Raw genomic sequence first — 25,801 nt, 5'->3', positions numbered from 1 at the left:
CTTTTATTTTTGTTGGTTGTTGTCACAACTGTTTGGTGGTTTCGAAAAATTACGAAGATTTGAGAAAAAATCATAACAACAAGCAATAAAAAAGTCTATTATGCAGAAGCACTTGAGCACGGTCGTGTGCTAAAAAAATGTTGAAGAGAAAGATTTCCCCTTTCTAAAAAATAATAAGGAAAATCTGTCCATTGAACATTTTTTCAAAACTGTTCTCAAGTGCTTCTACATAATTGACATTTAATTGCTTTAAATTGTATTGGTTTCTGTCACAACTGTTTGTTGTTTTTAGAAAATGGCAAGAACTGAGGGAAACATACGAGACAGGAACCAACGCAAAGAAAAGTCGATAATGCAGAAGCACTTGGGAACAGTCATATAGTAAAAAATGTTCAAGACAAAGATTTCAACTTTCTGAAAATGAAAAGAGAAAATCTTTCTCCTGATTTTTTTTTGATTATATGATAGTTCTCATGTGCTTCTACGTCAACTTTTCTTTTCGTTGGCTGTTGTCACAACTGTTTGATGCTTTCGGAAAATGACGAAGACTTGAGAAAAAAAATCATAACAACAACAAAAAAGTCGATCATGCAGAAGGCACTTGAGCACAGTAGTGTACTAAAAAATGTTGAAGAGAAAGATTTTCCCTTTCTGAAAATGGATAAGGAAAATCTTTCCATTGAACATTTTTTCAAAACTTTAAATTTATGTTGGGTCCTGTCGCAACTGTTTGGTGGTTTCAGAACAAGACGAGGACTGAGGAAAACAGTAGAGACACGAACCAATACAAAGAAAAGTCGATAATGCAGAAGCCCTTGACAACAGTCATGTACTAAAAATATTCAGGAGGAAGATTTCCCTTTTTTCATTTTTCTTTGGAATATAATAGCACCATAATTCAGAATCCGATAAAAAGCCAACTAATTGAATTATTAATAATTTCTTCTGTTTTTCTTTAATATTTTTTCAAAAATAATTTATACCTCGATATAAATATGACCATTATTGCAATAGCTAGAGCGCTTGTTTTATAATGCAAATGTCCCAGTTTTGAATCCTCTTCAAAAACCAGAAATTTTCTGCCATTAAAGATTTCCTGATCGCGTTTAATAACACGGGACTGACGACCCTACCCCATATAAGAAAATAATAAAAAAAAGTATGCTGGGAAATTTCACTTACAACCAAGAGGGACTAATTCTTTTAATGATATTTTACAGTTGTGTTTAATCTTACCACACTGCACCCCTTTTATGTTTTTTTAATGTTTCTGAATCTTTACTTTATTTCATAGTAGTCAGTCGGTAATTCTCTGACTTTGCAGATCATCGGTTCCATCCTTGATCAAGTAGCATTCGGTAAGAAATTAAATCAAATGTAATTTAAAGTAAAGAAAAAGATGAAAAGTTGTACACTGGGAGAAATCCGAAAAAGTTACCCTGCAGTATTGATCCAAAATCGGTGTAAATATTACCCTTTTTAGTTATATTAGGGATTAAAGGTACCCTTTTTCATGTTAATTTTACCCTTAATAAGGCGTAAAATGAACATTAAAAAATGTTGATATATTTTTACACCTAAAAATTGTTAAAGTTCTGAGGAAAAAATGTTAATCGCACCCTCTTTTTTCTCAGTGTACAGAAGCTAAAAAGGGGACAAGGAGACTTAAAACATCTTGTAAAATTTAAGACAGGGGAGAGAAGTTTCTTATTTGCCTTGAAAAATTCATATTTATTAATACAACGTGAAAACGATCAAATTGAAAAGATACCGTTGGAACAGGGATAAAGTTATAAATTATTTTTATTTTTTTCTTTATTATATTTTTATTAATCTTCACTTCATTATTATTCATATATGTACAGACATCTTAAACAAGTATCAAAAGCTTATCAATTTATTATTTCAGAATTCAATGAATTATTTTAATTAAACAAAAAATGGGATTTTTTCTTGTTAATAAATTTTCAAGAATTAAGCAACTCAAATAAAAAAAACGAACATTTACTAAATTCCCTTTGCTTTCTATATCTTTTGAATAGTTACTCAACGCACCCCTCTCGGAAATTGACCTCCGAATGCCTTGCTGAAAGTGCCGGTGAATTCCCAGCATTTCTGAGGCGGAATTGAATTAGTCGGAAGTTCGATAACGAAATTTTAATGAATCAAAATGGAATATATTGAGAATATTCGAGGGCTTATCTTTATTTCTTCCGCCCTCCCTTGAACACACAGTCGATCATTTCACCTCCCTCCAACTCCAAATCCTGCATAGTCATCGTCTCACTGAGAATTTCTCCATCAAATCTATCCAAAAGCTTATTGTGAGCCAAAACCATTCAAAGACAAAAATTAGGAAATTCTTCTCCACTTACCTGAGGTTGATGTCATTTGTGGAGCATTCTAGTGCCTTGGCACACATTTCAAGCAGCTTCTGAACAGTATCAGTCTTGGGGACTGAGACTGCAAGAGGTCTCTTCCAGCGATCTGATTGGATTTTCACTTCAATATCAGTCTTAACTTTCTTCACTTTCTTATTGGGTTCCAAGACACTGTCCACAACTCTTCCTGAGATGAAGTGAACACTGGTGTAGCCAATGGAACTGGGAGTATCTGTTGCATAGACAATGGAGTCATTCATCATCAACACAATTTTCTTCTCTGTCGTCCCTTCCCGCTCAGCGAGCATCTTCAACAAATCCTGAAAAGGCTGCTGATTTGTGTAGGGAATTCGCTCAATCTGATCCTTCCACTTTAGCTTTATCGTTATTTCATAATCAACCTCTCTGGACAGTTCCACGGAAGAGATTGACGATGATTGCAGAGAAATTGTATCCATTTCTTCATCTGAGTTTACTGCACGAGGTGGAGTATCCGGAGACCCCACATAAATATAATCACTCAACTCCTGCATCATTCGAACTAATGAATTCCTACTTCTTCTTGTGCGTCTACCGAAATTGGGAATGGAAGTTGTCTGATTCCGCAGACTCAACCTTCGCAACTCTGTTTGCTTCTTGCGCTCAGCCTTTCTCTGGACAACTTCCTGCTTTTTCTGATATCTGCGAAAGTAATTATTGAGGATGTAAACTCCAAAGTTGTCTGAAAGCCTCCAGAAGCCTGGAGTTTTTTATTAGAGGAGACCGGGGAGATTTGGGACAGGGGTAGTGTGGGACAAGGCGATTTTTTCAGTAATTTTTCAAAACAAATGGGATTTAACCATTACTCAATCATAGGCAATATTAAGATGTAGGGTAAATTAAGCTAATTCAAAACTTGTTCTAAATGGAAATTTTTCGCTACTCCAAATGGAAACGTCATTGTTTACACGATAAATACAGTACTAAATTATTATATTTATATATTTTCTATACCACATTGTTTCATTATTTAGTTAATTTTGCTCTAAATAAAGCGAAAATCCATTCATGTTCACAAATTTTAATTTGTTAATTTCTCAGAAAAATTAAAAGAGTACCTTTTCACCATTGAATTTTTCATAGATCGACCATGTTTTCCAATGAAAAACACAATGAGGTGACTGTTGTTTATTCGTTTTGTTTAGCATTTATGTCATATTTCTGGCTAATTTTAGTTAAATTAAGTGCTAATCTTCATTGTTAACGGTATGTGAAGTTTTCAAATGAAATAATTACCTATTTCGTGAACAAAAAGGGTTTTTCTGAAGTGTCTGCAAATGCTTCAATAGGAAACCCCGAAAATATTTTTTTTTTTGAGAAACTTTCTTTTTGTTTTAGATGGAAAAAGGGAGAAGACCAGGAATAAGGACAAATCCTGCACTCAGGAGCAACTCAACAAGGTTTTGGAAGCCTTTTGTCGCGGTATTCACTTACACTGTTTGTCTCTAATTAGAAACTTTCCCTTGTCTCTATTTGGATTAATTTGTTTCCAACAGAACCGTATAGCACTTGTGTGTTTTTCTTGTATTTAAGAAGTTTTCAAATTATATCTAAAGAATTTTCACTAAACAGTAACATTCTAGAAGAGTTAAGGAGCAAATTTATGTAATTCTCTTCAGAAAAAAATTGAACTTAAAGTGTTGAATCTTCTGTCAAAGTTAAAGCGTCTGGAACTGGTTTTGAATAAGGACATTTACCCTATCTTGATTAAAAGAATGGATATCCTCAGTTTTATTGTTTTAATTCTATGAACACTTTCTTAAAAATTGATAAAAATTTTATTTTTTGATTTCTCAGTTTTGCTCTTTGTATTTTATATCAGCGATATATAATCAAAACTTTTTTATCTCATTAGCTAGCAGTATAATCTGGCGACATATTTTTATAAAAGTTTCAGAGATTTATACGATCTAATCTTTTACTTAAAGGTATTAAATACAAAAACTACCCGTGGGAATTTGGTCATCTCGCTCACTCTCATAGAAAATTTTGAAAACATATTTACAAGCAAAAGTTATTGTGCGCCGGACATAATGCCCAGTTTCTACTGGAAATCTACTTCTTGTGCAAACTTTACCAGTTGAGCAGTTGTTTACAGGGACAATTAAACCATCAATGTCTTAGGAATCAATAATTTACTCTCCAGAGGATATTCGACCTTTGCTCAATCCCGTTAAAAACTATTTTTTCGAAAATTTCTCGAGCAATATCCTCTACAATTTTCACAAATTTTCCAGAAAGGGCAAGACGAAAGCTTTTTCAGAGAAATAAAGAAAAAACAGGTAACATTCAGTTATCGTAAAATCAAACAGGAATCCGTCAATGAGTTCAAAACTAAAAATTGCAAGAAAATTTACTCGCGTGAGGAATTTGATGATCATAATTGCAATACTTAGAATTAAAAAAGCAAAGAAAGGTAAATGGAAAATAAGAAGAAAATACTTTAAATATTTGATTGACAATAAATGACTCTACTGTACAAATTAAATTGCTATTAATTTCTAAGTATGAAAAAATATTAAACATTTTTTATTTCTATTAGAAATATTTTTTATCTAAGGTAAAGTATCCTATGTCGACCACTCAAGGATAGATTTTTAAAAAAAAACTTATGAAAAAACAGTTATAATTTGTGTTTTTTGATAGGGTTTTTACCTAAAACTATAAAATAGATCCTTATCTATCTAATTGTTAACTTCATTTAGTTATTGTTATTATATAATTTTAAATTTAAAAAAAAAATTAAATGTTTCAAAAATGCGAAGTATTTCTCTACACTACCACTTCAATATCAGTGTACCTCTACTCGACCGCCTGGGGTTCCTCTATTCGATCACCCATTTTTTTCTTAAAATGAAACAAATTACAAAACAAAAAAATCACGGATTTAATTTTGGCTTGATTAACACATCATGAATAGCACTTAAAATTTAGTTAATCAATAAAATAAATAGGGAAACTCACTTTTATGAATTCATTCAGAAGTATAGAACAACATTCAAGTGAAAAAAGCTTCACTTGCTATGATTCGTTGACCGATCGAATTGAAGAACAATATATTTGAAATGCACTTTCAATTTTTATGCCTAAAATTAATCTTTAACTTAGTCATAGTACTAAAATTTTTGCACAAGTAATAAAGATTAAGTCCTCAACTTGCGATTAGACTCAAAATTTGAATTCTCAAGTAATCTGTGAGGGTAATAATTGAAATAATTGCTTAAGAAAAAAGTCAAAAAGCAAATGGCGGGCATTGGCGGGATAACCTTACATTTGACCTCTAGATTTTTGGGGATGAAAGTACCCATAAAGTTTGAACAAGTTTTTTGAAAATTTAAGAAAAAAATGTTTTTCGAATTTATGTAATCTGTAATTGTTAGTTATCATACTTATTGACCCCGAGAGGTTTTTCCTTATTCTGGTCTAGAAATATCAAAAAAAGTCACAATATCTAAAAGGAAGCAGAAAATCGAAAATTCACGATTTTTGACCAAAAATATCTAAGCTCAGGAGTTATTTGGGATCCTGCAAAAAATATCCTAGATTTGGACATCCTTATAGTTTGTACTTATCCAGAAGAATCGGATTTTTATCGATTTTAGATAGTCTAAAAAAATTGTTGTTTCCATGGGTACCCAGAGTCTCAAAGGAGACGAAAGAGTTAATAAATGAAGTATAATAGCATAAAATTCTTTATGTCTTTTTAATCTTTTTTAAAACTTTTATTCTAGTACTACAAAAAAAAACTTGTATTATATTTGCGAGACGTTGAACAAATTAAAAAAAATCCATCCGGATTACGAAGCGGACATCTGTCATATTGTCTCCCAATCATCCGGATTACAAAGCGGGCACTGTGCCTATTTTAAAAATCGCAGTGTTTGGTGGTACCGGTGGTACCCCTATTTGGTGGTGCCCCAGTTTCCCCTATATCCGAGAAACACGTAACGACAGGATTGAGTTTATTTACAATCTGACGTTCTCTTGCAATTGCATCCTTCCCGAAAAACTTCTTTTTACTTATTATTATTGTATTTTGATGGCAAGCATACAAAAATGGGTTTTGTAAACTTTTTTTATAAACAAAGCTTGAGATGGATATCTTTTTGTCCACTTCATTCATTCATTTTCTACCATTTATCACTATCGGGGTCACGGGCCTAGGACACACAGCAGCCCACGCTTGGTGATCCTTCGCCACTTGAGGAAACCCCGTCGACCCCAAGGCGCTCCAAGACAAGATTCTGAATTTAATTCAAAAACTTTGTCTTAAGTCTACCCTGAGATCGACGCTTCCTTACAATCAATGGCTTGGATAACTTTCCTGGGGGAATCTTTCTATCTACTTTCTATTTCCAATTAGAAATATATTCCTAAAATACGTTTTAAGCAAGATATTGTACTTTTGATAAGGGTTTTTATGTTAATTATTCCTGATACAAATTCTATTCGTGTCAGGCACTTACGCGAAATCTTAAGTTTGGGATCGTACTGCGTAACTTACCTTGAAAATTCAATTTATACAATATTAGAACTGTCGTAGAATGATATTTTACAAGGATAAATGAAGGAGATGATTAGAACTTGCTTTAAAGAATTATTTCACAAATAATATTAGAGCACTTGGAATGGCGTGTTTACATTTCAATTTGAGAAAAATCGTAAGTGTATGAGCGGGAGATCATGGATCATTGATGAAAGGACTCGCGGTTAACGCCATCTATTGTTAAATTCAATTCGGAAGTCGGAACTTTCAGATTTTTAGTACAGCTTTTTGGGTGCTGCGATTTCTTTACACAATTTTAAAATAAAAATATGCTTTGTAGATTCTGTAGATTTAAAAAAATATATTTAAATATAAATCAAAAGGACACTAGGCACACTAAGCAACCTACACGAAATTTTATAAAGGATTAGACTGTTTTACTTTTAAAATATCATTACTGGAAATCACATAATACAAAAAGCTCATTTACCACTAGCTGTGAAGATCAAGAAACGGAATGCAAAACAAACCTTTTTATGAACTGCTGTTCCTTTTTGCTAATGCTCTCACAAGAACTGGACACACCGGGAAAGTTTGATAGATTGCGAGAATCATTTGGTGAGTCCAACCGCAATTCATGAGGCACCGGAACAGGAACTTGTGGAGAATCCTCCCGGAGAACAACGGGATCTATAAACAAAAGTATTTGACATTGGCAGTGAATGCCTGATTGTTTTATCGCGTGTTTCTCCTTACCGCTGTCGAGATCGTTGATGTTGGCGAATAAATCAAAGTCCTGAGACATCTTAGGTCACTAATTATTGTACAAACAATTCGAAAATCACACAAAAAAGCACGAAAAACACTGAAATGTGCTGAGAGAAAATTTCATCAGTTGGTTGTTTTACTACAGACAGGGCCTCGCATTCCGGAAAAATATCCTACAATCTGGCAACACTTAAACTGAATTTTAAGTCTCTCGATTTTTTATTTCTTTATTATCCATTTGGTGCTATATTCTAAATATCAATAGAAAGTAAAACCATTTTTCAATAAAAACAATTTGAGAAATATAATTAACTTGTTTAAAAAAAATCAAAGTAAACGGAAGGGAAATTTTTAAAATCCGAGGGAAAACAAAAATGTCGGTAAGGTAGAAGTGCGACGGCTGACATAAGTAAAAAAGAAGAAGAAGAAGAAAGTTATTTTTTCTGCATTTATCTGTGAAAAACTCGGTGCATCGGACGAAAAACATTATTAATTGTGAAAATTGTGTGTCTATGGTGTTGTGTGAATTCCACAGAGTGCATTTCCCAGAGGAAAAGTTTGAAAATGTCGACGTGATTGCAGGCGGGAGGGAGTGAAAGTTGATCTCTCAGTGTGTGGATTTTCCCCAATTTCAGTGTCGCAGTTCCCCAAAAATCGCCCATAAATCCCTCTGGACGCAAATATCTGGCCAGGAGGTGAGTAATCCATGCCAATGTGTCGTGATTTGGGGTATCCAGAGGGCAAGAAAGACCCAGACAGACGCCAGAGGGGGGAGTCCATGTTGACAAGTCTGGGAATTTTTGTGAATGAAACCTCCTCTCGTCACCTTTTTCACCGTCATCTCGCACACACAGATTCTGGTGTGTTGTGTCTGGCGCAAAATGGGGCCACAGGGAGTGGGATAAGTGACCAGTGTCGCGCCCACGGCCCTCAGAGGTGCCTCAGTCGCGCCTTCTATCAATCACGTGGCTCATGCATGGCGCGAGAGTGGCAAAATAACATGGCACGACTTTCCCAATCGATCCACCTCCTTCCTCCCCTCTTGGGGTTGTTTTTCACTCACACACGCGCGTCTGCCCAGTTCTTGTTGCACAACACACACCATTTTCACGTTGCCTTCCAATCCCAAAACATGCCCCGGAAGTGACGCATTCCCGCGGACTATATCAGCATTAGTTTTTGGTCAGGAATTTTTGTCCGGGAACATTCTCGATAGTCTTTCACAGTGGTTTTTCCACGAAGGAAAGAGCATCTTGAGAAAAACAAACACAGTGTCGCTCAGTGTGTGTTCTAGTGGCACAAGGGAGAAGTGCCTTGTTTTGCCTTTGATGAATAATGACCTTTTAATTGCTGGTTTATTTGCTAAACAAATCCAATTTAATTTAAAAATATTTGTGGCTTTGCGCATTGGTGGTAATTGTTTTATTTTGACGATGACACATTGGGAATAAATATGTTTTGCTTCATGATTAATTTTAGGAAAAACTCCCACCTTATGACTAATGATCAGCGCACAACAATTTTTATTTAGTAAACATGCTTTTAACAAAATAATGATAGAGTGAATCAAGTACAGAGCTTATGCCCAACGCACAATAACTTTTGTTTTGTAAACATGGTTTCAAATTTCTCTGTGAGAGTGAGCGAGATGACTAGATCTCGGTTTCATTCACTCTCACAGAAAAGTCAAAAACATATTTACAAAACAAAAGTTATTGTGCGCTGGGCATTATGCCCAACGCACAACAACTTTTATTTTGTAAACATGTTTTTGACATTACAATGAGAGCAAGTGATATCTAGATCTAGTCATCTGTTTCACTCTCAGAGACAATTTTAAAAACATGTTTACAAAACAATAGTTATTGTGCGTTGGGCATTATGCCCAACGCACAATAACCTTTGTTTTGTAAACATGTTTTTGACATTTCAATGACAGTGAGTGATATCTAAATCTAGTCATCTCTTTCACTCTCACATATAATTTTGAAAACATGTTTTCAAACAAAAGTTATTGTGCGCTGGTCATTATGCTCAACGCACAATAACTTTTGTTTTGCAAACATGTTTTTGACATTTCAATGAGAGTGAATGAAACCGAGATCTAGTTATCTTACTCTCTCTCATATGAAATTTTAAAAACATGTTTACAAACAAAATTAATTGTGCGTTGGGCATTACTCTCTTTCATATGATATTTTGAAAATATGTTTACAAATAAAAGTTTATTAGCCTTTGACATAATGCCCAACGCACAATAACTTTTTGTAACTTGTTTTTGACATTTCAGTGAGAGTGTATGAAATCTAGATCTAGTCATCTCGCTCTGTCTCATAGATATTTTGAAAGTACTGAACATTTTGAAATTTTGAATTTTTTTTTTTAATTTCCTGGGGAAGAGAGCGAGATACAGTAGAGCCTCGCTATAGTCCATATTTGGTTCCAGATTTGACACTTAGGTCGCACTGTCATTTTTTAAAATTATCAACGACTATTAGTATTGAAATTGGTCAACGGCTTCCACTTCCTTTGCGATTGTGGTACCTGTCCTCCTATCTTCATTATAGATCACAATTATTACAACTATTCAATAAAGATTGCCAAAAATATTAAAATAATTATGACAACATTGCATGTCGCGTACTAAAAAAACATAACCTAACTTAAAATCAGTGTTTTGAAATCAACGGTCGATAAATTGTGGACCATAGAGCGATGGCCTATAGCGGGGTTCTACTGCATCTAGACTTACATTTTATTATTATTATTTAGCGCACAATTACTTTTGTTTCGGAGACATGTTATCGAAACTACCTAAAAACAAGATGACTAGATTCTACATTTTATTCACTCCCACTGAAATGTCAAAAACGTTTTTACAAAACAATTACAAAATAAAACATATTGTGCGTCGGGTATAACGCCGAAAGCACAATAATTGTGGTTTTGTAAACATCTTTTGACATCTTACTGTCATTAAGTGAGATATCTAACTACTCTGAAAAAAATATCTTGTTAACGAACAAATGGATTTTGTTGAAATTTTGTCAAAAGGATGTTATTTACCAATTTGCCAAAACTTTTTCTTGTATTATATATGGAAAAACACCCTTTTGACAAACTTTTAACAAGATCCAGTTGGCCGCCGATTTGACAAAACATTTTTTTCTGAGTAGTCATCTTGCTTGCTCTTATAAGCAGTTTTGAAAACACATTGTTTGCAAAACAAAAGTCATGTCATTTCTGCTACAATGAATAGCGCCGTGCACATAATAATTTTTGTTTTCTTGTTTTCGATACTACCTAGGGTGATATCGTCACTTTTTGCCAATGTCTCTCTTTTCGCCATTTATATTGAAATCGCTATTTTTCACGATTTATGAAATAAATTAGCCCCAAAGTTATTTATGTTTTAGATGTGAGTCCTTCATAATCACAATAATTTACTACGTATACAGTCGACAAATTATAATTATTTGTTTTGAATTCAAGATTTTGAACATTTTTTGTGCAATGTTTTAAACAAGTGCATCAAAACCAATGTTTCTTACCAAATATACCAAATGTCATCAAATTTTCATCAAACAAAATTTGCGTTTTTCGATAAATAAATTGTCTATTAAATATTTAATTACATTCGTAGAATACATAAAATTTGTTTTTAGTTAATTAATATTTTATTTTATATTATATTTATGTGAAAATTATGCATGGCGGAAAGTGTTTTCTGGAATTGATTTTACCATCTGACGCCATCGCTTTTCAATAGGCGACGCTAACTTCACTTCGTAAGATTCTCAATTGTTAAATCGGCATTTTTTACTTACTGCTATAATCTAATACAGTAGACTCCTCTCTCAATCGGACATATGGAGCAAAATGTCATTCAAATTATCGAGAGATTCTGGCCTCAAAGTCATTGTAAATTTTCTTAAAAAGCGCTCAACAATAAAGAATCACGATAAAACGTGAGGAACTATAACGAATTTAAGCGAAAATTGCTTTAAAATAATACGTGAAAATTGTGAACAAAATTTTTCGCCCGAATGAGAATAATCTAATTGAGTGAGAGTCTACTGTAATTTGGTTTCTCGAATAAAAGCGAAGAAAAATCAGCTAAAATTAGTAATAATAATTTAATTTTAAAATAATTTAATTTGAACCTTATCAAGTGAGTAATGAGAAGTTTTTGTCAGTTAAGGACAGGGACTTAGGGCCTTCAGAGGACCATCCATAAATGGTCCCGCACCTACCAGCGTAACGTAACGTAGGGTATTTTTATTAGCGTATTTCAAAACATAGCTCATATTTTTCATGATTCGTCAAGGTGGACATTTCATTCATATACGAAAACATATTTGAGTTATTTCGAGTTTATTTTTCAATTTATTTCGGATTGGGTGTTTTTTTTAAACTGATTTGGGCAAATATGACTGTGTGAAAAGTTTGTTGAATCTCTGACAGGACTGACCCGCTTTAGACCGATTATATACTGGTAATAAAGCGATTATGAATAGGTTACTTAAGCTTTATCTATTTTTTTTTGGGTTACAGAATGAGTTTGAACATTTTTCAAAGATTGGAATCATTGCTAAATGCTTCAAAGATCATTAAATTGCACATAAGGTCCTTAAAAAAATAAAGTTCAAAACAGTCTCAGCTTGATCTTCTAAAATTTTGACGGTAAAGAATGAGGAAAAAGAAATTTATGCAGGACTTGTAACCGCCGATCATAAGCCCTCAGTGATATAACAATTTGGAATAAATCTTTGCTGCCAAATTTTAAATTTTAAATATTCTGAATGATCCACCTGAGTATATTTGGGGTTTAACTTGTTTAACTTGCTTTTTAAGTAAATCATTTGTTTTCTAATTTAGTGTTTAAATTCGAGGATTAGTCACTAACGCTAAGACGGCGGTGAACGTTTTTTTTAGGGTCTTAACTTTATTTTAACAAATTAGTCTCAATACAAGAAGTCTAGTTTCAAAGCCAGTATTAGATAAATGTAAAAATTAGGAAGTAGGGTAAGTGTGCCAAATTTCGGCATAGTTGCATGCAAGCGTCAAAGTCTCAAGTTTGAAATGTAATATTTTAAATTCAAATTGATTTTTTTATTCTTTCTTCTTAAAGAGTGTTGCTTGGAACCTTGTAAAGAGTTTACCGTCTTTATTATTTACTCTATAATCATTCTTAATACATTTTAAAATGAATAAAAATATAGACATAGCTTTGGTGTCTTATTTCGGCCACCTTCTTTCTTATAGTTCCTTGCCCTTCGGGAATTCTTCCAATATCTTTTTCACGTCATCTCGTTTGTCGAAGCTAATTTTTTTTTCATTCAACCGCTTATCCCTATTGGGGTCGTGGGCCCATGACATCCAAATTAGCAGCCCACGCTTGTCGATCCTCCGCCACTTCAGGAAGATGTTCGGGTCCAATCCCGAGGCGCTCCCACGCAAGATCCTGAAATTTATTCAGCCACCTTGTCCTTAGGTCTGCCTCGAGGTCGACGCCTTCTCACAATGGCTTGCATAGCTTTTCTGGGGAATCTTTTGCTACATTTTTTGTTATTCTTTTGCATTGTATAATCTATAGAGTACTTAAAATCTAAAAGTTCATGGAAATTCGAGGAACAAAAATGGTGGCCGAAATTGCGAGCTGGACGGAATTTTGTACACTTACCCTAAATAGTTGAAAATTTGCAAAAATATTTCAATTGTTTTTTTCTTTGAAATCGCCCATGAAAATTGCAATAAACAATACATTGCACTTTGTGGCATTTTTCTTGTGCTAGATTGAGTTGTTCACCTCAGTATTTGGTCATAGAGAATATGTGCATTCCTCAGAGTTCCCCGGGGGATGTTTACCTTTCAAGTCGTACCAAAATTTACCTGAAGAAATAAAAGCCGCCGAGTTGTCTTTGTCCGGGGGCCACAATCAAATGGCCAGACAAACAGAAACATAAAGCCATGTGCCACTATTGCACGTTGGCTGCCAATCGGTGTGTCCAACACATGAAGAGTATATTAAATGGTGAGAGAGAGAAGGAAAGGAAAGCAAGAGAAAAAAACTAGGCCATGAGCTATTTCTGTGTCAAAATTCTCCGCAATGGTTACAAAATTAATGCTGTGTGTTTAATTTTTGCCGAAGCGTCTCTGTCTGGCAATTTTCTTGTACCCCTTCTTCCTCCTGATTTTCCTGCCCTACCCCTCAAAAAAAATAGAATCGTCAATTTCTTTGACATGCAAATGGTGCATTGACACGTTTTGGGCTTTTGATGTAGGAGGAGGACTCTGGCCACGTGACTAGAGGATGCACATAGGGCCCTGAAGTGCCTGGGTGGAAAGACAGTTGAGAGGAGAGTGTGACAAAAGAAGCTAAAGACGGAAAATGTCTTCGGGCACGTTTAGTGGTAGCCCGCAGGCGACAGTGGTGAAGGAGGGATGGCTCTATAAGCGTGGAGAACACATTAAGAATTGGCGATCACGGTATTTTGTTCTGAGAGACGATGGTACTCTCATGGGCTATAAATCCCGGCCGGACACTTCAGCCCCAGCTGAGCGTCTCAATAACTTCACAGTTAAAGATTGCCAAATAATGTCGATGGACCGACCAAAGCCCTACACATTTATCATCCGTGGCCTCCAGCTCACTACTGTCATAGAGCGGATGTTCCATGTGGAGACAGACAGGGAACGACAGGAATGGGTGGATGCCATCAGGTATGTGGCTAATAGGTTGCGAGAACTCGGTGATTCTGCCTCCACAGCCACCGATATGATCGACGTGGATATGGCGTCGATAGCTGAGGATGAACTCTCGGAGAAATTCTCTGTTCAGGGAACATCCTCCGTGAAGGCTAGCGGCAAGAAAAAAGTCGTAAGTACTCAATAACAAAAATAAAATTCGCCTTAAAATTTTATGTCCCACAGACGTTGAAGGTCTCAAGGGCTCCAGGTGGTCGTAAAAGAAACCATTAATTCCTCCGTCTGCTAAAATTATGCGGATTTGCATTTTATATATTGCACTTAATATTGTTGCTTCACTAATTTAGCGAATATCGCGAGTTTACTGTAGTCGTAAGCATAAGTGAAAGAATATAAGCTGAACAAGATTTACTACTGGGTGTATTTATTACGAATAATAAAAACAAATCATTTTCATAAGATTTGTGTTTTTCGAGACACTTCTTAGCATTCAAAGAAATAATATTTCTGAAAAAGTTCTTTCAATGAAAAATTAAAAGTGATTGCTGTGTCAGGGAATTATTTTATTTTATTTTGAATAGGGGAAAGGTGGGCAAATTGAAAAGTTTTTCGATGGAAATCAAAAGGTTTTTGTATAAAAAAAATGAAAAGAAAAAAATAATGGCCAACGCATAATAACTTTTGTTTGTAAACATGTTTTCAACATTTCGCATGAGAATGAGCGAGATGACTAAATCTGGATCTCACTCTCATTGAAATGTCACAAACATGTTTACTAAACAAAAGTTATTGTGCGTTGGGTATAAAACTGAAAAATAACACATAACTTCACAAAAAAACTACTAGAAAAGTACGCTAAAAATTATCTATTAGCCTAGACACATACCATAAGAGTTTGTAGTCTGGGATATTCAGAATTATTTTCAAAGAAACTAAGCTTTCAGGCTTCGCACATACTGTGGCTTCGAACACTTTACAGGGTAGCCCAATTGAACTGTGACCAAATTCAGGGAGGGAATTCTGTAACTCGATGAACGCTTCACTAGTGAACGACTCACTAGTGAAAGGTTCACGAGCTTCCCTTCACAACTGCTAGAAAAGTTATTCTGTACCTTTGTGTGTAGAAAGTGTGTAGAAATTTTCATTAAATTTAAGATTTTCATCAATATTTGAACTAAATAGGGTAAAGGCTCATAATTTTGGACAGTCTGCTTATAAGCATCGATGTTCCAAGTTTGAAGTGCGATATTTTCAATACTAATTGATTTTTTTTGCTACTCTCTTTTCAGAAGGGTTGCTTAGAAACTTGGCAAGGGCTTATTGTCTTTGATTTTACCAAAATTAGTCTTAATACGTTTAAAAATGAATTGATATGTAGAGGTGAATTTGACTCTTATTTTGGACAACTTGGTTATTAAGTTGGACAACTTGGCTGTAAATTTGGACAGCTAATCCACCTCAACAGGATGCCCATTGTTCTTCATTTCATGAACCAATCTTACCAAGTCCTCTTCTTGTTCATGTAAGGGAAACGTAGAATGTCACAAGAAGCCCGGAAACTTTCCATATCATTCATTAAAGTGAGTTGACTTCGGTACTCCAAGTACGTGCGGATTCACTCATTCCCTGGCCTTTCCGGGAGCCTTTCAAGGCTTTTCTCACTACATCTCGTTCGTAGAGATGATGCTCCTTTGTTTCTCCAGGAATTTGTCCAACCTAGTCATCACAAAAGCTAAAACTTCACGAAATTTCGTGAGAAAAACACCTGTCCAAAATAAGGATTATCACCTCATTGGTGAACCTCTTACAAAATTTCCCATTTTTCACACGAAAAACGTAATTCACAAGGCAAATCTCACTTCAGGTCAAATGTACAAATCATCAGTAACGTGAATCAACACAATATTCAATGAATATTCAATAATATCACTCAAAAAACCGAAGAAACATTGTTAGTACTTCACCACAGCTAAATAAGAACTGATGTAAACACGAAGTTCTGTCATATTTCTCGTAAGCAATTGCTCACACTGAATTTTCAACAAAGCAATTTTAACTCAAATCATATTCAAAATTTAACGTATTTAGTGTTAAAATCTTCCAAAAAGAACAAATATTTAGATAGCATTCATTATTTATCAAATATTGGATTAAAAATCCATAATTTTAATCAATTTATTTTTAGTGTCCAATTTTATCCTCAAAGTGTCCAAAATAAGAAACTGGACAAAATTATGAGCCTTTCCCCTAACTGGAAAACACTAGAATTGAGTATTAAAAATAATAAGGTCTTGTTTTTCAAGCTGAGTATGGAAAAAATTTTTACTGGCTTCACCGAGTGATAACATCATCTTCACCGAAAAATTGACAAGTGAAACACATAACCTAAAAGTGATCCCTTCACGTGAAGCTATCGCAAGTTACAGAATCTCTTTTACGATCACTTTAGTGAAGCGTTCACCAATTTCAACAGGTGATCACAGGGTTACAGAATCCCCCCCCCCCAGGTCGCTATAACTATAACGATTGTCTTATGTGCTAGACAAACTTACGACTTAAACCGAGGGACGGCTTAACGTAATTATAATCAAAATAATGATTTTACTAAATTACCATCAGTTTCTCACTAACTAAGCCGTTTCTCGGTTTAAGCCGAAAGTCGGATTAGTCAGAAAGTGACGGAAATGTAATCTAATCATTATTTTGATCCGTTAGACTGGCTCTTGGCTTAAAGGCCTCTACACATTGGGAGAAATTTTAGTCAAAAACTGCATTTTTGACAAAATTTTGACGTTTCCACCAACAGCAGTGCACACAATTTCGTTCAAAAGCATAATTTTTGACGAAAATTGCTCCCAATGTGTAGAGGCCTTAAGTTGTAAGTGTGTCCTGTCCAGTGTATTAAATTTTACTGGAAAGACGTAATCGGCTATCGTTAGAGCTCTCCAAACACTTGACTGTGATTAAATCCTTCATGTTTTGGAATATAATTCAATAAAGGGATAAAAACTGCATCACCGCTAAACGTTCTTAAAGGGAAGAAACTAATTGAAGGAAATCATCGTCGTAAGATTGGAAAAGAAGCTCTGTAAGAAGCGTTAAAATTTCCAAAAAGAACAAGGTCTTACCCTAGGATGATTAACTAACGGATGGAGCATTTTAATTCACAAATGGTACATTTTTCTTAAATTCCTTAGAATTTTTAAGCCTTAGATCCCACAAAAATAAATATAACCAAATATATAAATAATATGTAGCCACATATACAAAGAATATAATTTTATTGAATTTAACATTTTACTGGTGTTACAGATAGAAAATTTTTCAGAAAAATTCAAAAAATTGCGAATTTTACGTCTTTTTCATAAAGGTTTTAGAAACTATTGTCCTCGTGCAATCATTATAAATTTTGTGCTAATAACATAAAGGTCTCTACACATTGGGAGAAATTTTCGTCAAAAATTGCATTTTTGACAGAATTTTGACGTTTCTGCTTATGGTGTCTACACATTGAGAACAATTTTCGTCAAAAATTGCTTTTTTGAAGGAAATTAGCTGCAGTGCTGTAGGCAGAAACGTCAAAATTCTGTCAAAAATGTAATTTTTGACGAAAATTGCTCCCAATGTGTAGAGGCCTTTAGAGCAATGCAGCCAATTTCCTTCAAAAAAGCCATTTTTGACGAAAATTGTTCTCAATGTGTAGACACCTTAACATTAGATACTCTTTCATTTGGTAAAAGTTTTAAAATGATTGCATTTGGTTTTATACCAAAACTAAAAAACCACTTAAGAAAAAATATACCACATTTTTGTACGAAAAATGTATGAGAATGCTCTGCCCTGGTCTTATCCATGCTCAATAGAGCTTGGCGATGCTAGGACAATTGCCAAACATCGTCTTTTTTGTTGGAAAAATCCTGAAGTTGAATAATTCGTCTACAAACAAAACGATCGTGTCTACTTGAGGGAAAGTTCATACGATTATTTGAAAATTCAGATGATCATCGAAAATCAAGGACCATCGCTTTTTCTGTCATTTTCGGTCCCAATCCCTTGAATATCGAAAAACTTAGTATAAATGTTCTCAAAAAAGTTTTCAGAAAATTAGATCCAAACAGATGATTTTTTTTTTAATTTTTGAATTAAAATTCCAAAAACAAAATTTGAATGTATACTTTTATATGTTTAAAATCTGAAATTAAATATTTTTTTAATATGTTGAAAAAATTACGAAAATAGGCTCCGCGACCCCAATAGGGATAAGCGGTTGAAAATGAATGAAAAAAAAATGAAATGAATAAAAATATGCTATTTTGGAAAACCCTGACAAGTAAGTTACGATCGGTACGACAATTGCTGGTTAAAGCGACAAAATGTAAAAAATTGAAAGAATGTCAAACAATGAATTAGGTTTGTGTCTCGGATAAACTGCATGATTATTGGGCTTATATTTTTTTCATTTAGAAATTCTTATTTCTTTGTCCAAAAAAATATATATAAACAAGCTTAATAAGGTAAAGTACCCTTTATCCGACTGGTTTCTCTATTCGACCGGTAGATTTATTTATTCAATTTATTTATATTTGCTATAATATTTTGTGTATGATCTAACATTAATAGGTCAATTATTCTTTAAATAATACGAATAAGTGACAAATTCATAGAAATTGATGAAATTCACCATCAAATATTCAAAAATTGACCCACCGGTCGAATAGAGGAACCTGGTCGAGTAAGGGTACTTTACCTTATTCGGAAATTTGACGGTCAATATGATTCCACCTTAAAAAGAACTTTCACGAACATGAATTTGCTAAACAATAAAATATTTTTGCGAGCTATTTAATCACTTTAAAGACGCTGCAGCATTTCTAGAACAAATATTATCTTATTGTTAACGCTTTTTTGAATTTAAAACTTCTTAGAATGGATAATCCTCTTCTCAGAAATCTCTGAATACAGAGAGAAAGTAAAAAGCCAGTTTTGCTCTTCTGATTCCTTAGCAACTATAAAGAGGACAATAGGGGGTTGTTTTGAGACCTTCAGCCAAAGTGTTTGCGGATGATGAGAATGGGCCCTTTAAAAATATGTTTGCGTGACTTTTAGACACTGGAAAACTTTGAGTTCCTCAAAGTGCTGGGCAAAGGTACATTTGGCAAGGTGATTCTGTGTCGTGAGAAAGCTACAGCAAAACTGTATGCGATAAAAATCTTGAAGAAGGAAGTGATCATTCAGAAGGATGAAGTGGCGCACACATTGACAGAAAACAGAGTCCTAAGGACAACAAATCATCCCTTTTTAATTGTGAGTCAGCTCTTTCTGTGGGATGTTTCTTTTTTAGGAGTTTGATTTGAGGGTATTTTGTTTTGCATCTTTCAGTCCCTCAAATATTCATTTCAAACTGCCGACAGACTCTGCTTCGTGATGCAGTACGTGAATGGTGGCGAATTGTTCTTTCATTTGAGCAGAGAACGTGTCTTCTCCGAGGATCGGACACGATTTTATGGTGCTGAAATCATTTCAGCTCTCGGGTGAGTCACATGGAACACAGGATCTCCTTTGAAGGAGAGTGACAGTTGTTCTAGTGACCAAAAGATTGTTGTCATTGGAATTTGAATAATTTTGGGATGTTGCCTTGCAGGTACTTGCATTCTCAGGGTATCATCTATCGAGACTTAAAGTTGGAGAATTTGCTCCTGGACAAAGATGGGCACATCAAAATTGCTGATTTTGGACTCTGTAAGGAGGACATCACGTATGGGAGGACGACAAAGACTTTCTGCGGAACACCAGAGTATCTGGCACCAGAAGTGCTCGAGGACAATGACTATGGACGTGCGGTGGATTGGTGGGGAACAGGAGTAGTGATGTATGAGATGATCTGCGGAAGGCTACCATTCTACAATCGCGATCACGATGTTCTGTTTGCACTGATTCTCATGGAAGAAGTGAGATTTCCCAGGAATATATCACAGGAGGCCAGGAGTCTCCTCACTGGCTTCCTCGTCAAGATCCCATCGCAGCGGCTGGGCGGTGGACCAGATGACGTCAAGGAGATTCAGGCTCATCCCTTCTTTGCCAGCATTAATTGGACTGATTTAGAACAGAAGAAAGTGAGTAGAATATTTTTTCCTTTGTGATTTTATGCAACGCCAAGCATATCCTTCATGAAATTTCTAGTCGGGAAACAACGCAAAATTTATCAAAAACCGTTTAATAACCGATTTCAATTAACTTTTTCTGTTTTTGTTAGTATTCTGTCTTCAAATTATTTAAAATAGAAAATGGCCAGTACTGATAAACTCAGATAAGCTTATGGTAGCTGAGATTCTTTACAGGCGACCTCGAAATGCGTACAAATCGGGGTGCTTACAACTCGAAATACTTGAAAATTCGATTGTAAATTGAATTTTGAAGGGTAAAGAATCGCGCCGAGCCAATTTTATTCCTTTCGGCTGCCGAGAAGAGTTCGGTGAAAGCGATTTCTTACTCCCAAAATTAAATTCACAATCGAATTTTCAAGTATTTCGAGTTAAAAGCACCCCGAGCTGTACGCATTTGCAGGTCGCCTGTAAAGAATCTCAGCTACCATAAGCTTATCTGAGTTTATTACTGGTTTTGACCATAGCAAAAATTGTTTCACTACTTTTTATTGCATCTTGGCTTCAGACCTAAGGCTTAGCCATGTGGCTTAACTTCTTTAATTTCTTATCAATCAAGATTTCTTAGAAAAGTATCACTTAAGATTGGACAACATGGGCAAATGATCCTTTATATTAAAAAATAAATAAATAAAATAAAATTGGCACTGGGCTAAACTTTAGGTCTGAAGCTGGCCTTAAAGAAAACAGTGTTAGAGGGTTAAAAGTTGTAAATATTTTAGATTTGGATTATACAGACCAAAATTATCACAATGAGAATTTAAAATTTGACTCGTAAATCTTCTAATTTCACTTAAAATTTGTTAACAATACTTTCAAATAATATTCAAAATTAAATTTTCTAATTTTCTCTTTATATAATATATTACTACTTATTTTTTTTAAGTAGATTGTAGGGCAAGGAAATTAGACCGTATGAATTCTCACAATAAATTACAACATATTGTCCAGAGACTGATAAAACACTTGTGAAAATGGTGTTGAAGAAAGTTAAAATAGATCCCACCACAAGTAAAGAAAATGACGATAAATTAGACTAAAGCTGCGTAGACTGTCCAAAGACACCCTCAGAATTCTCTTAAGCAGTTCCCAAGAAGGAGATGACAAAAAAGAAAAATTGTTAGAACGTATTAGGATGAAGATGTCCTAGAAAATATTGCTGGGTATTTGGCAAAGAAATTTAAAGTAAAATATCCTGAATTGGGAACTTTCAATTACATCCTAACATCTGCTAGGTCTTATACTCAGCATATGTCTCTTGATGGACTTACAAAACTAGAAAATGCCTTTCACAAGTTCTGCAAATTCCTAAACAAAGTGTTTCTCAGCATCCATCTTATAGGGAACCTTTGCATTCACCAAAAATGTTCTTTCAAGACCTTTTGAAATTATTTAAAATCGAAATTGCAAGGGAGTATTTAAATCACAGGATTTTCCTTCGTATGAAAAAAAACCTTAATGAAAAATTAAAAGAAAAAAATCACACAGAAAGAATTCAGAGAGAAAAAGACATTGTGAGTCACATGTGTCAGCAAAATTAAGAAAATTGATGAATTAAATTCAGTAAATTAATAAGTAAATTGATGAATTCTTTGGCGATTCCCGAAGTGTCTCTTCTTCAAAATATATTTAGCTTTTCCCATGTAAGTACCTCAAATGATTTTTTCCTGGACTGTAAACTCTAGCTAGGCATCAAGGTTAACAGCCCACGCCTGTCGATCCTCCGTCACTTCAGGAAGATGTTCGGGTTTGATCCCAAAGGCACTCTAAGGCGGTCTTCAGACTAGAGGTTTAGCCCAGTTCCCAAAGGTCTCAAAATCCTGAACAGCGAGCAATTTTATTGCCTTTTGAGAATCTATATGTCACTTATCTTTAATAATCCAAGCCTAAGTGCAATTTTTCCAAGAAATTAGAGCAATTAAGCCATATGGCTAAGTCTTAGGTCTGAAGCCCCCGTATAAGACAAGATAGGCAAGATTCTGAACTTGATTCAGCCACTTTGCCCTAGGTCTGCCTCGAGGTCGATGCCTCCTTACAATGGCTTGTATAGCTTTTCTGGCGAATCTTTTTCCTTCATGCGCTGTACATAACCATATTATCGAAGTTGTGATCTCTTAACTTGAAAGCAACTCCTCAACTCTTAGCTCCTCACGAAGGGCTACGGTCCTCATCCTCACTCGATCTCGGCTAGTGATTCCCTTAACCGCCCAGAAGTACCTCATCTCGGCAGCTTGTACTCGCGATCTTACTCTTTCAGTCATTACCCAAATCTCATGATCATAGGTGAGAATATGAATGAACACAGCTTTGAAAACCGATACAGTAGACTCTCGCTCAATCGGCTCTTTTTCAATCTGGCGAAAAATTTTGTTGACAATTTTCACGTTTGATTTTGAAGCGAATTTAAATTCACTGTAGTTGCTCTTATTTTATCGTGATTCTTTATAATTGAGCGCTTTTTGTGAAATTTACAATGACTTTGACGCCCAAATCTCTCGATAATTTGAATGACATTTTGCCCTAAATGCCCGATTGAGAGAGCGTCTACTGTAATTTAGCCGAACAACTAAGCTCGGCCTATTACTGCAGTCGTAAATAACACTGAGATATTTGAACTTCTCCACCTATTTCAATGGGACTTCAGTTACATATAAAGTGCATTGTACAGGATATCGGGAGATTACCATTACCTTCGACTTAACCACGTTCACCTTTATACCTGTTTCTGCACAAACATTTACAAGTCAGTCAAATGTGCGCTAAAGCTCTTCTTCGGAAGATCCAAAAAAACTCAAATTATCTAAAAAGGGGAGATGGCTCACCCTGAAATCCACAATATCCACAATTCTGCCTCCAACTGCGCTCTGTTACCTTGTCTATATATAATATGAATAACAATTGTGATAGAACACATCCCTGGTGCAGTCAAACACCCACCTGAAAACCTTCCGACTTTGATCCGTTTACACGAAAACAGCTACACAGTAAAAAAAAAAATAACACTATTATAGTGTGTAATCTTTCACACCACTATTATAGTGTTAAATCTGAAAACAATATTTAATTTAAAATTGTTTAATTTAAAGTTGTTGAATTTCAAGTTGTTGAATTTAGAGTTGTTGAATTTAAAAATTGTTAAATTTGTGTGTAAACTCAAAAATTGTTGGATTTTCATTTCATTTCGTTTATTTTAGTTTTTTTGCCTTTTTGGACATTTGTAATGTTTTTTCCTGTACTTGGGATCCCCCCTAATGCGAGATAATTACATCTGATGCTTGGATCTTCACAATATACTTATTATGCATATAAATATTTGATGTTCTATATGACTTTTGCCCAATGAAAAGCATCTCGACTGAAGTATATGTCTTAAATGCAAATTCAACAATTTTTACACAACTTTTGTTTAAAAATTCAACAACTTTGGTTGAAATACACAAGGCATCACACTATAATAGTGTGAAATATTATGATCAACATATAATAGTGTTAATTTTTGATCATGTGACAAAAATACCATAAAGTTGTGTATTTTTTCACACTATAATAATGTGAAAAACTATAATCATACTATAATAGTGGGAATTTTTAGAATTTTTCAACAGTTTTAAATTACAAAATATTGTTGAAAATCTTTTATGACTATAATAGTGAGGAATTTTACACAGATCGCAATTAAATAATTAATTTATCCGATTTCACATTATTATTGTGTTAAAATTTTACACATTTTCAAATTAAACAACATTGTTGAAAATTTTTCAACTATAATAGTGGTAATTTTCAATCACGTGACAATAAATTACCAAATTATTTTGAATTTTTTAAACATTTTTAAATTAAACAACTAAAATCGTCGATTTTACACTAGTAGTAAAATTCTACACATTTTTTACTGTACTACAGTCTCTGTACAATGACTGAATGTCCCCAACCAATTCTTCATACACTTCGTACACGTGTAGTACATCCCAAAGCTGTTCTCTTTCTCCGATTTTTGCTCTACTATTTTATAAATCTTCAAATCCAAGTTAATTTTTTTCTTTGTTTTCCCTTGTAGATTCCTCCACCATTCAAACCTCAAGTGACAAATGACACAGACACAAGATACTTTGACTCTGAGTTCACGGGAGAGAGCGTTGAATTGACGCCTCCGGACGGTGCCGGACCACTTGGTTCCATTCCCGAAGAACCTTTTCCACAGGTGACTGTCAATGCTTTTTACTATTTCGTAGATTTTTGGGATTAATTTGTGTTATTTTTGTGCATTCTTTTTTTTTAATTAAATAGTTCACGTATCAAGACATGGCCTCAACTTTGGGCACTTCTTCTCACATCAGCAGCTCAGCCAGTCTTACGTCGATGCAGTGAAAAAAAATCCAACGATGGTGAGCTTTGCGTGCTTTCTCGTGGGCCGAAGTAGACCCCTGTGAGAGTTACCTTCGGAGGAAAATGTTGAGCCGGACAGAGAGATAAGGTAAACACAAAAAAAATACTTTTTCAAATACTACTTTACTTGTGAGCCGGATAGTGGAGCAGGATTTAATTGAACAAGAGAGTGCCCAGGGAGCTTTATTTTTTGCGTGAAGAAAGGAGGTTCATCACTTGATGCCCATAAGATGTGATTCACCAGGGCGTAAACGCCCAAAAAAAAAAATTGTTGAAGTTTCAATTCTTTCGGAACCATGGAAAGAGTGAGAAAATTTTGTAAAAAAAAAAAAAAAAACATAAGAAGGGCCTTCAATGCGCAAAACAATAGCCGTTTAATTGTACAGTTTCTTTTTCTCTCAAATTGACTTTGAGTTCTTAAAATATTTGTATAATTCAAGAATTGGGGAGGGAGGGTGTCAATTGGTGAACATGAGGTCACACTTCCTGGGGCCACAAAGGGCAAGAAAAGGGCAAGATGAAAATTGAGGGAAATTGTACCATTTTTAGGCATAAAATTGGCAAAAGAAAACAAAAATATTTAAGAAAAACGTAACTTTAAGATTTCCCATTAAAAAAAAAACAAAAACAAAAATCATGCAAGGAATTTAGCTTGTTTTCCTCAAAAGAAAATTATATTGGTATAAAAGAGAAAACATTTTGCACTCTCAGCATCTCGGTGTCTACAAAATAAAGAAGGCACTCTGCATGGTCGAGAAAGTAAAAGAGAGAAAAAAAAGAAGAAACCCCAAAAAAAATTAACGAAATATATTTTCTTTGTATTGAGAAAATGTTCTTTGAATTTCCCATTCCATTCATCAAGAATTGGC

At 34.5% G+C, this 25,801-nt stretch overlaps 2 protein-coding genes across 2 annotated transcripts; one reads left to right on the top strand and one right to left on the bottom strand.

Moving 5' to 3' along the window:
* Positions 1-1,800: 1,800 nt before the first annotated feature.
* LOC129798600 (uncharacterized) lies at positions 1,801-7,847 on the bottom strand. The gene is made up of 4 exons (XM_055841825.1): positions 7,663-7,847; positions 7,437-7,596; positions 2,376-3,062; positions 1,801-2,307 (listed from the first exon to the last, which is right to left on the bottom strand). The coding sequence occupies exons 1-4, from the start codon at positions 7,709-7,711 to the stop codon at positions 2,205-2,207; spliced, it is 999 nt and encodes a 332-aa protein (XP_055697800.1). The 5' UTR covers positions 7,712-7,847; the 3' UTR covers positions 1,801-2,204.
* Positions 7,848-8,055: 208 nt separating this feature from the next.
* LOC129798574 (RAC serine/threonine-protein kinase) lies at positions 8,056-25,762 on the top strand. Its single transcript, XM_055841788.1, has 7 exons — positions 8,056-8,369; positions 13,959-14,554; positions 19,489-19,686; positions 19,762-19,913; positions 20,024-20,495; positions 24,604-24,747; positions 24,834-25,762. The coding sequence occupies exons 2-7, from the start codon at positions 14,066-14,068 to the stop codon at positions 24,912-24,914; spliced, it is 1,536 nt and encodes a 511-aa protein (XP_055697763.1). The 5' UTR covers positions 8,056-8,369; positions 13,959-14,065; the 3' UTR covers positions 24,915-25,762.
* The last annotated feature ends 39 nt before the right edge of the window (positions 25,763-25,801 follow it).

The sequence above is a fragment of the Phlebotomus papatasi genome, chromosome 1 (assembly GCF_024763615.1).
Source record: "Phlebotomus papatasi isolate M1 chromosome 1, Ppap_2.1, whole genome shotgun sequence".
NCBI classification, from domain to species: domain Eukaryota; kingdom Metazoa; phylum Arthropoda; class Insecta; order Diptera; family Psychodidae; genus Phlebotomus; species Phlebotomus papatasi.
This window is presented reverse-complemented; position numbering and strand designations above follow the sequence as displayed.

Excerpts from the sequence above, each read along its gene's own strand:
- LOC129798574 (XM_055841788.1), top strand. The coding sequence starts at position 14,066 with ATGTCTTCGGGCACGTTTAGTGGTAGCCCGCAGGCGACAGTGGTGAAG. Across the intron at positions 14,555-19,488 it reads CTAGCGGCAAGAAAAAAGTC|ACACTGGAAAACTTTGAGTT; the intron begins GTAAGTACTCAA and ends CGTGACTTTTAG. Across the intron at positions 20,496-24,603 it reads CTGATTTAGAACAGAAGAAA|ATTCCTCCACCATTCAAACC; the intron begins GTGAGTAGAATA and ends TTTCCCTTGTAG.
- LOC129798600 (XM_055841825.1), bottom strand. The coding sequence starts at position 7,711 with ATGTCTCAGGACTTTGATTTATTCGCCAACATCAACGATCTCGACAGC. Across the intron at positions 7,597-7,662 it reads CATCAACGATCTCGACAGCG|ATCCCGTTGTTCTCCGGGAG; the intron begins GTAAGGAGAAAC and ends TTTTGTTTATAG. Across the intron at positions 2,308-2,375 it reads ACAAATGACATCAACCTCAG|ATTTGATGGAGAAATTCTCA; the intron begins GTAAGTGGAGAA and ends GCTTTTGGATAG.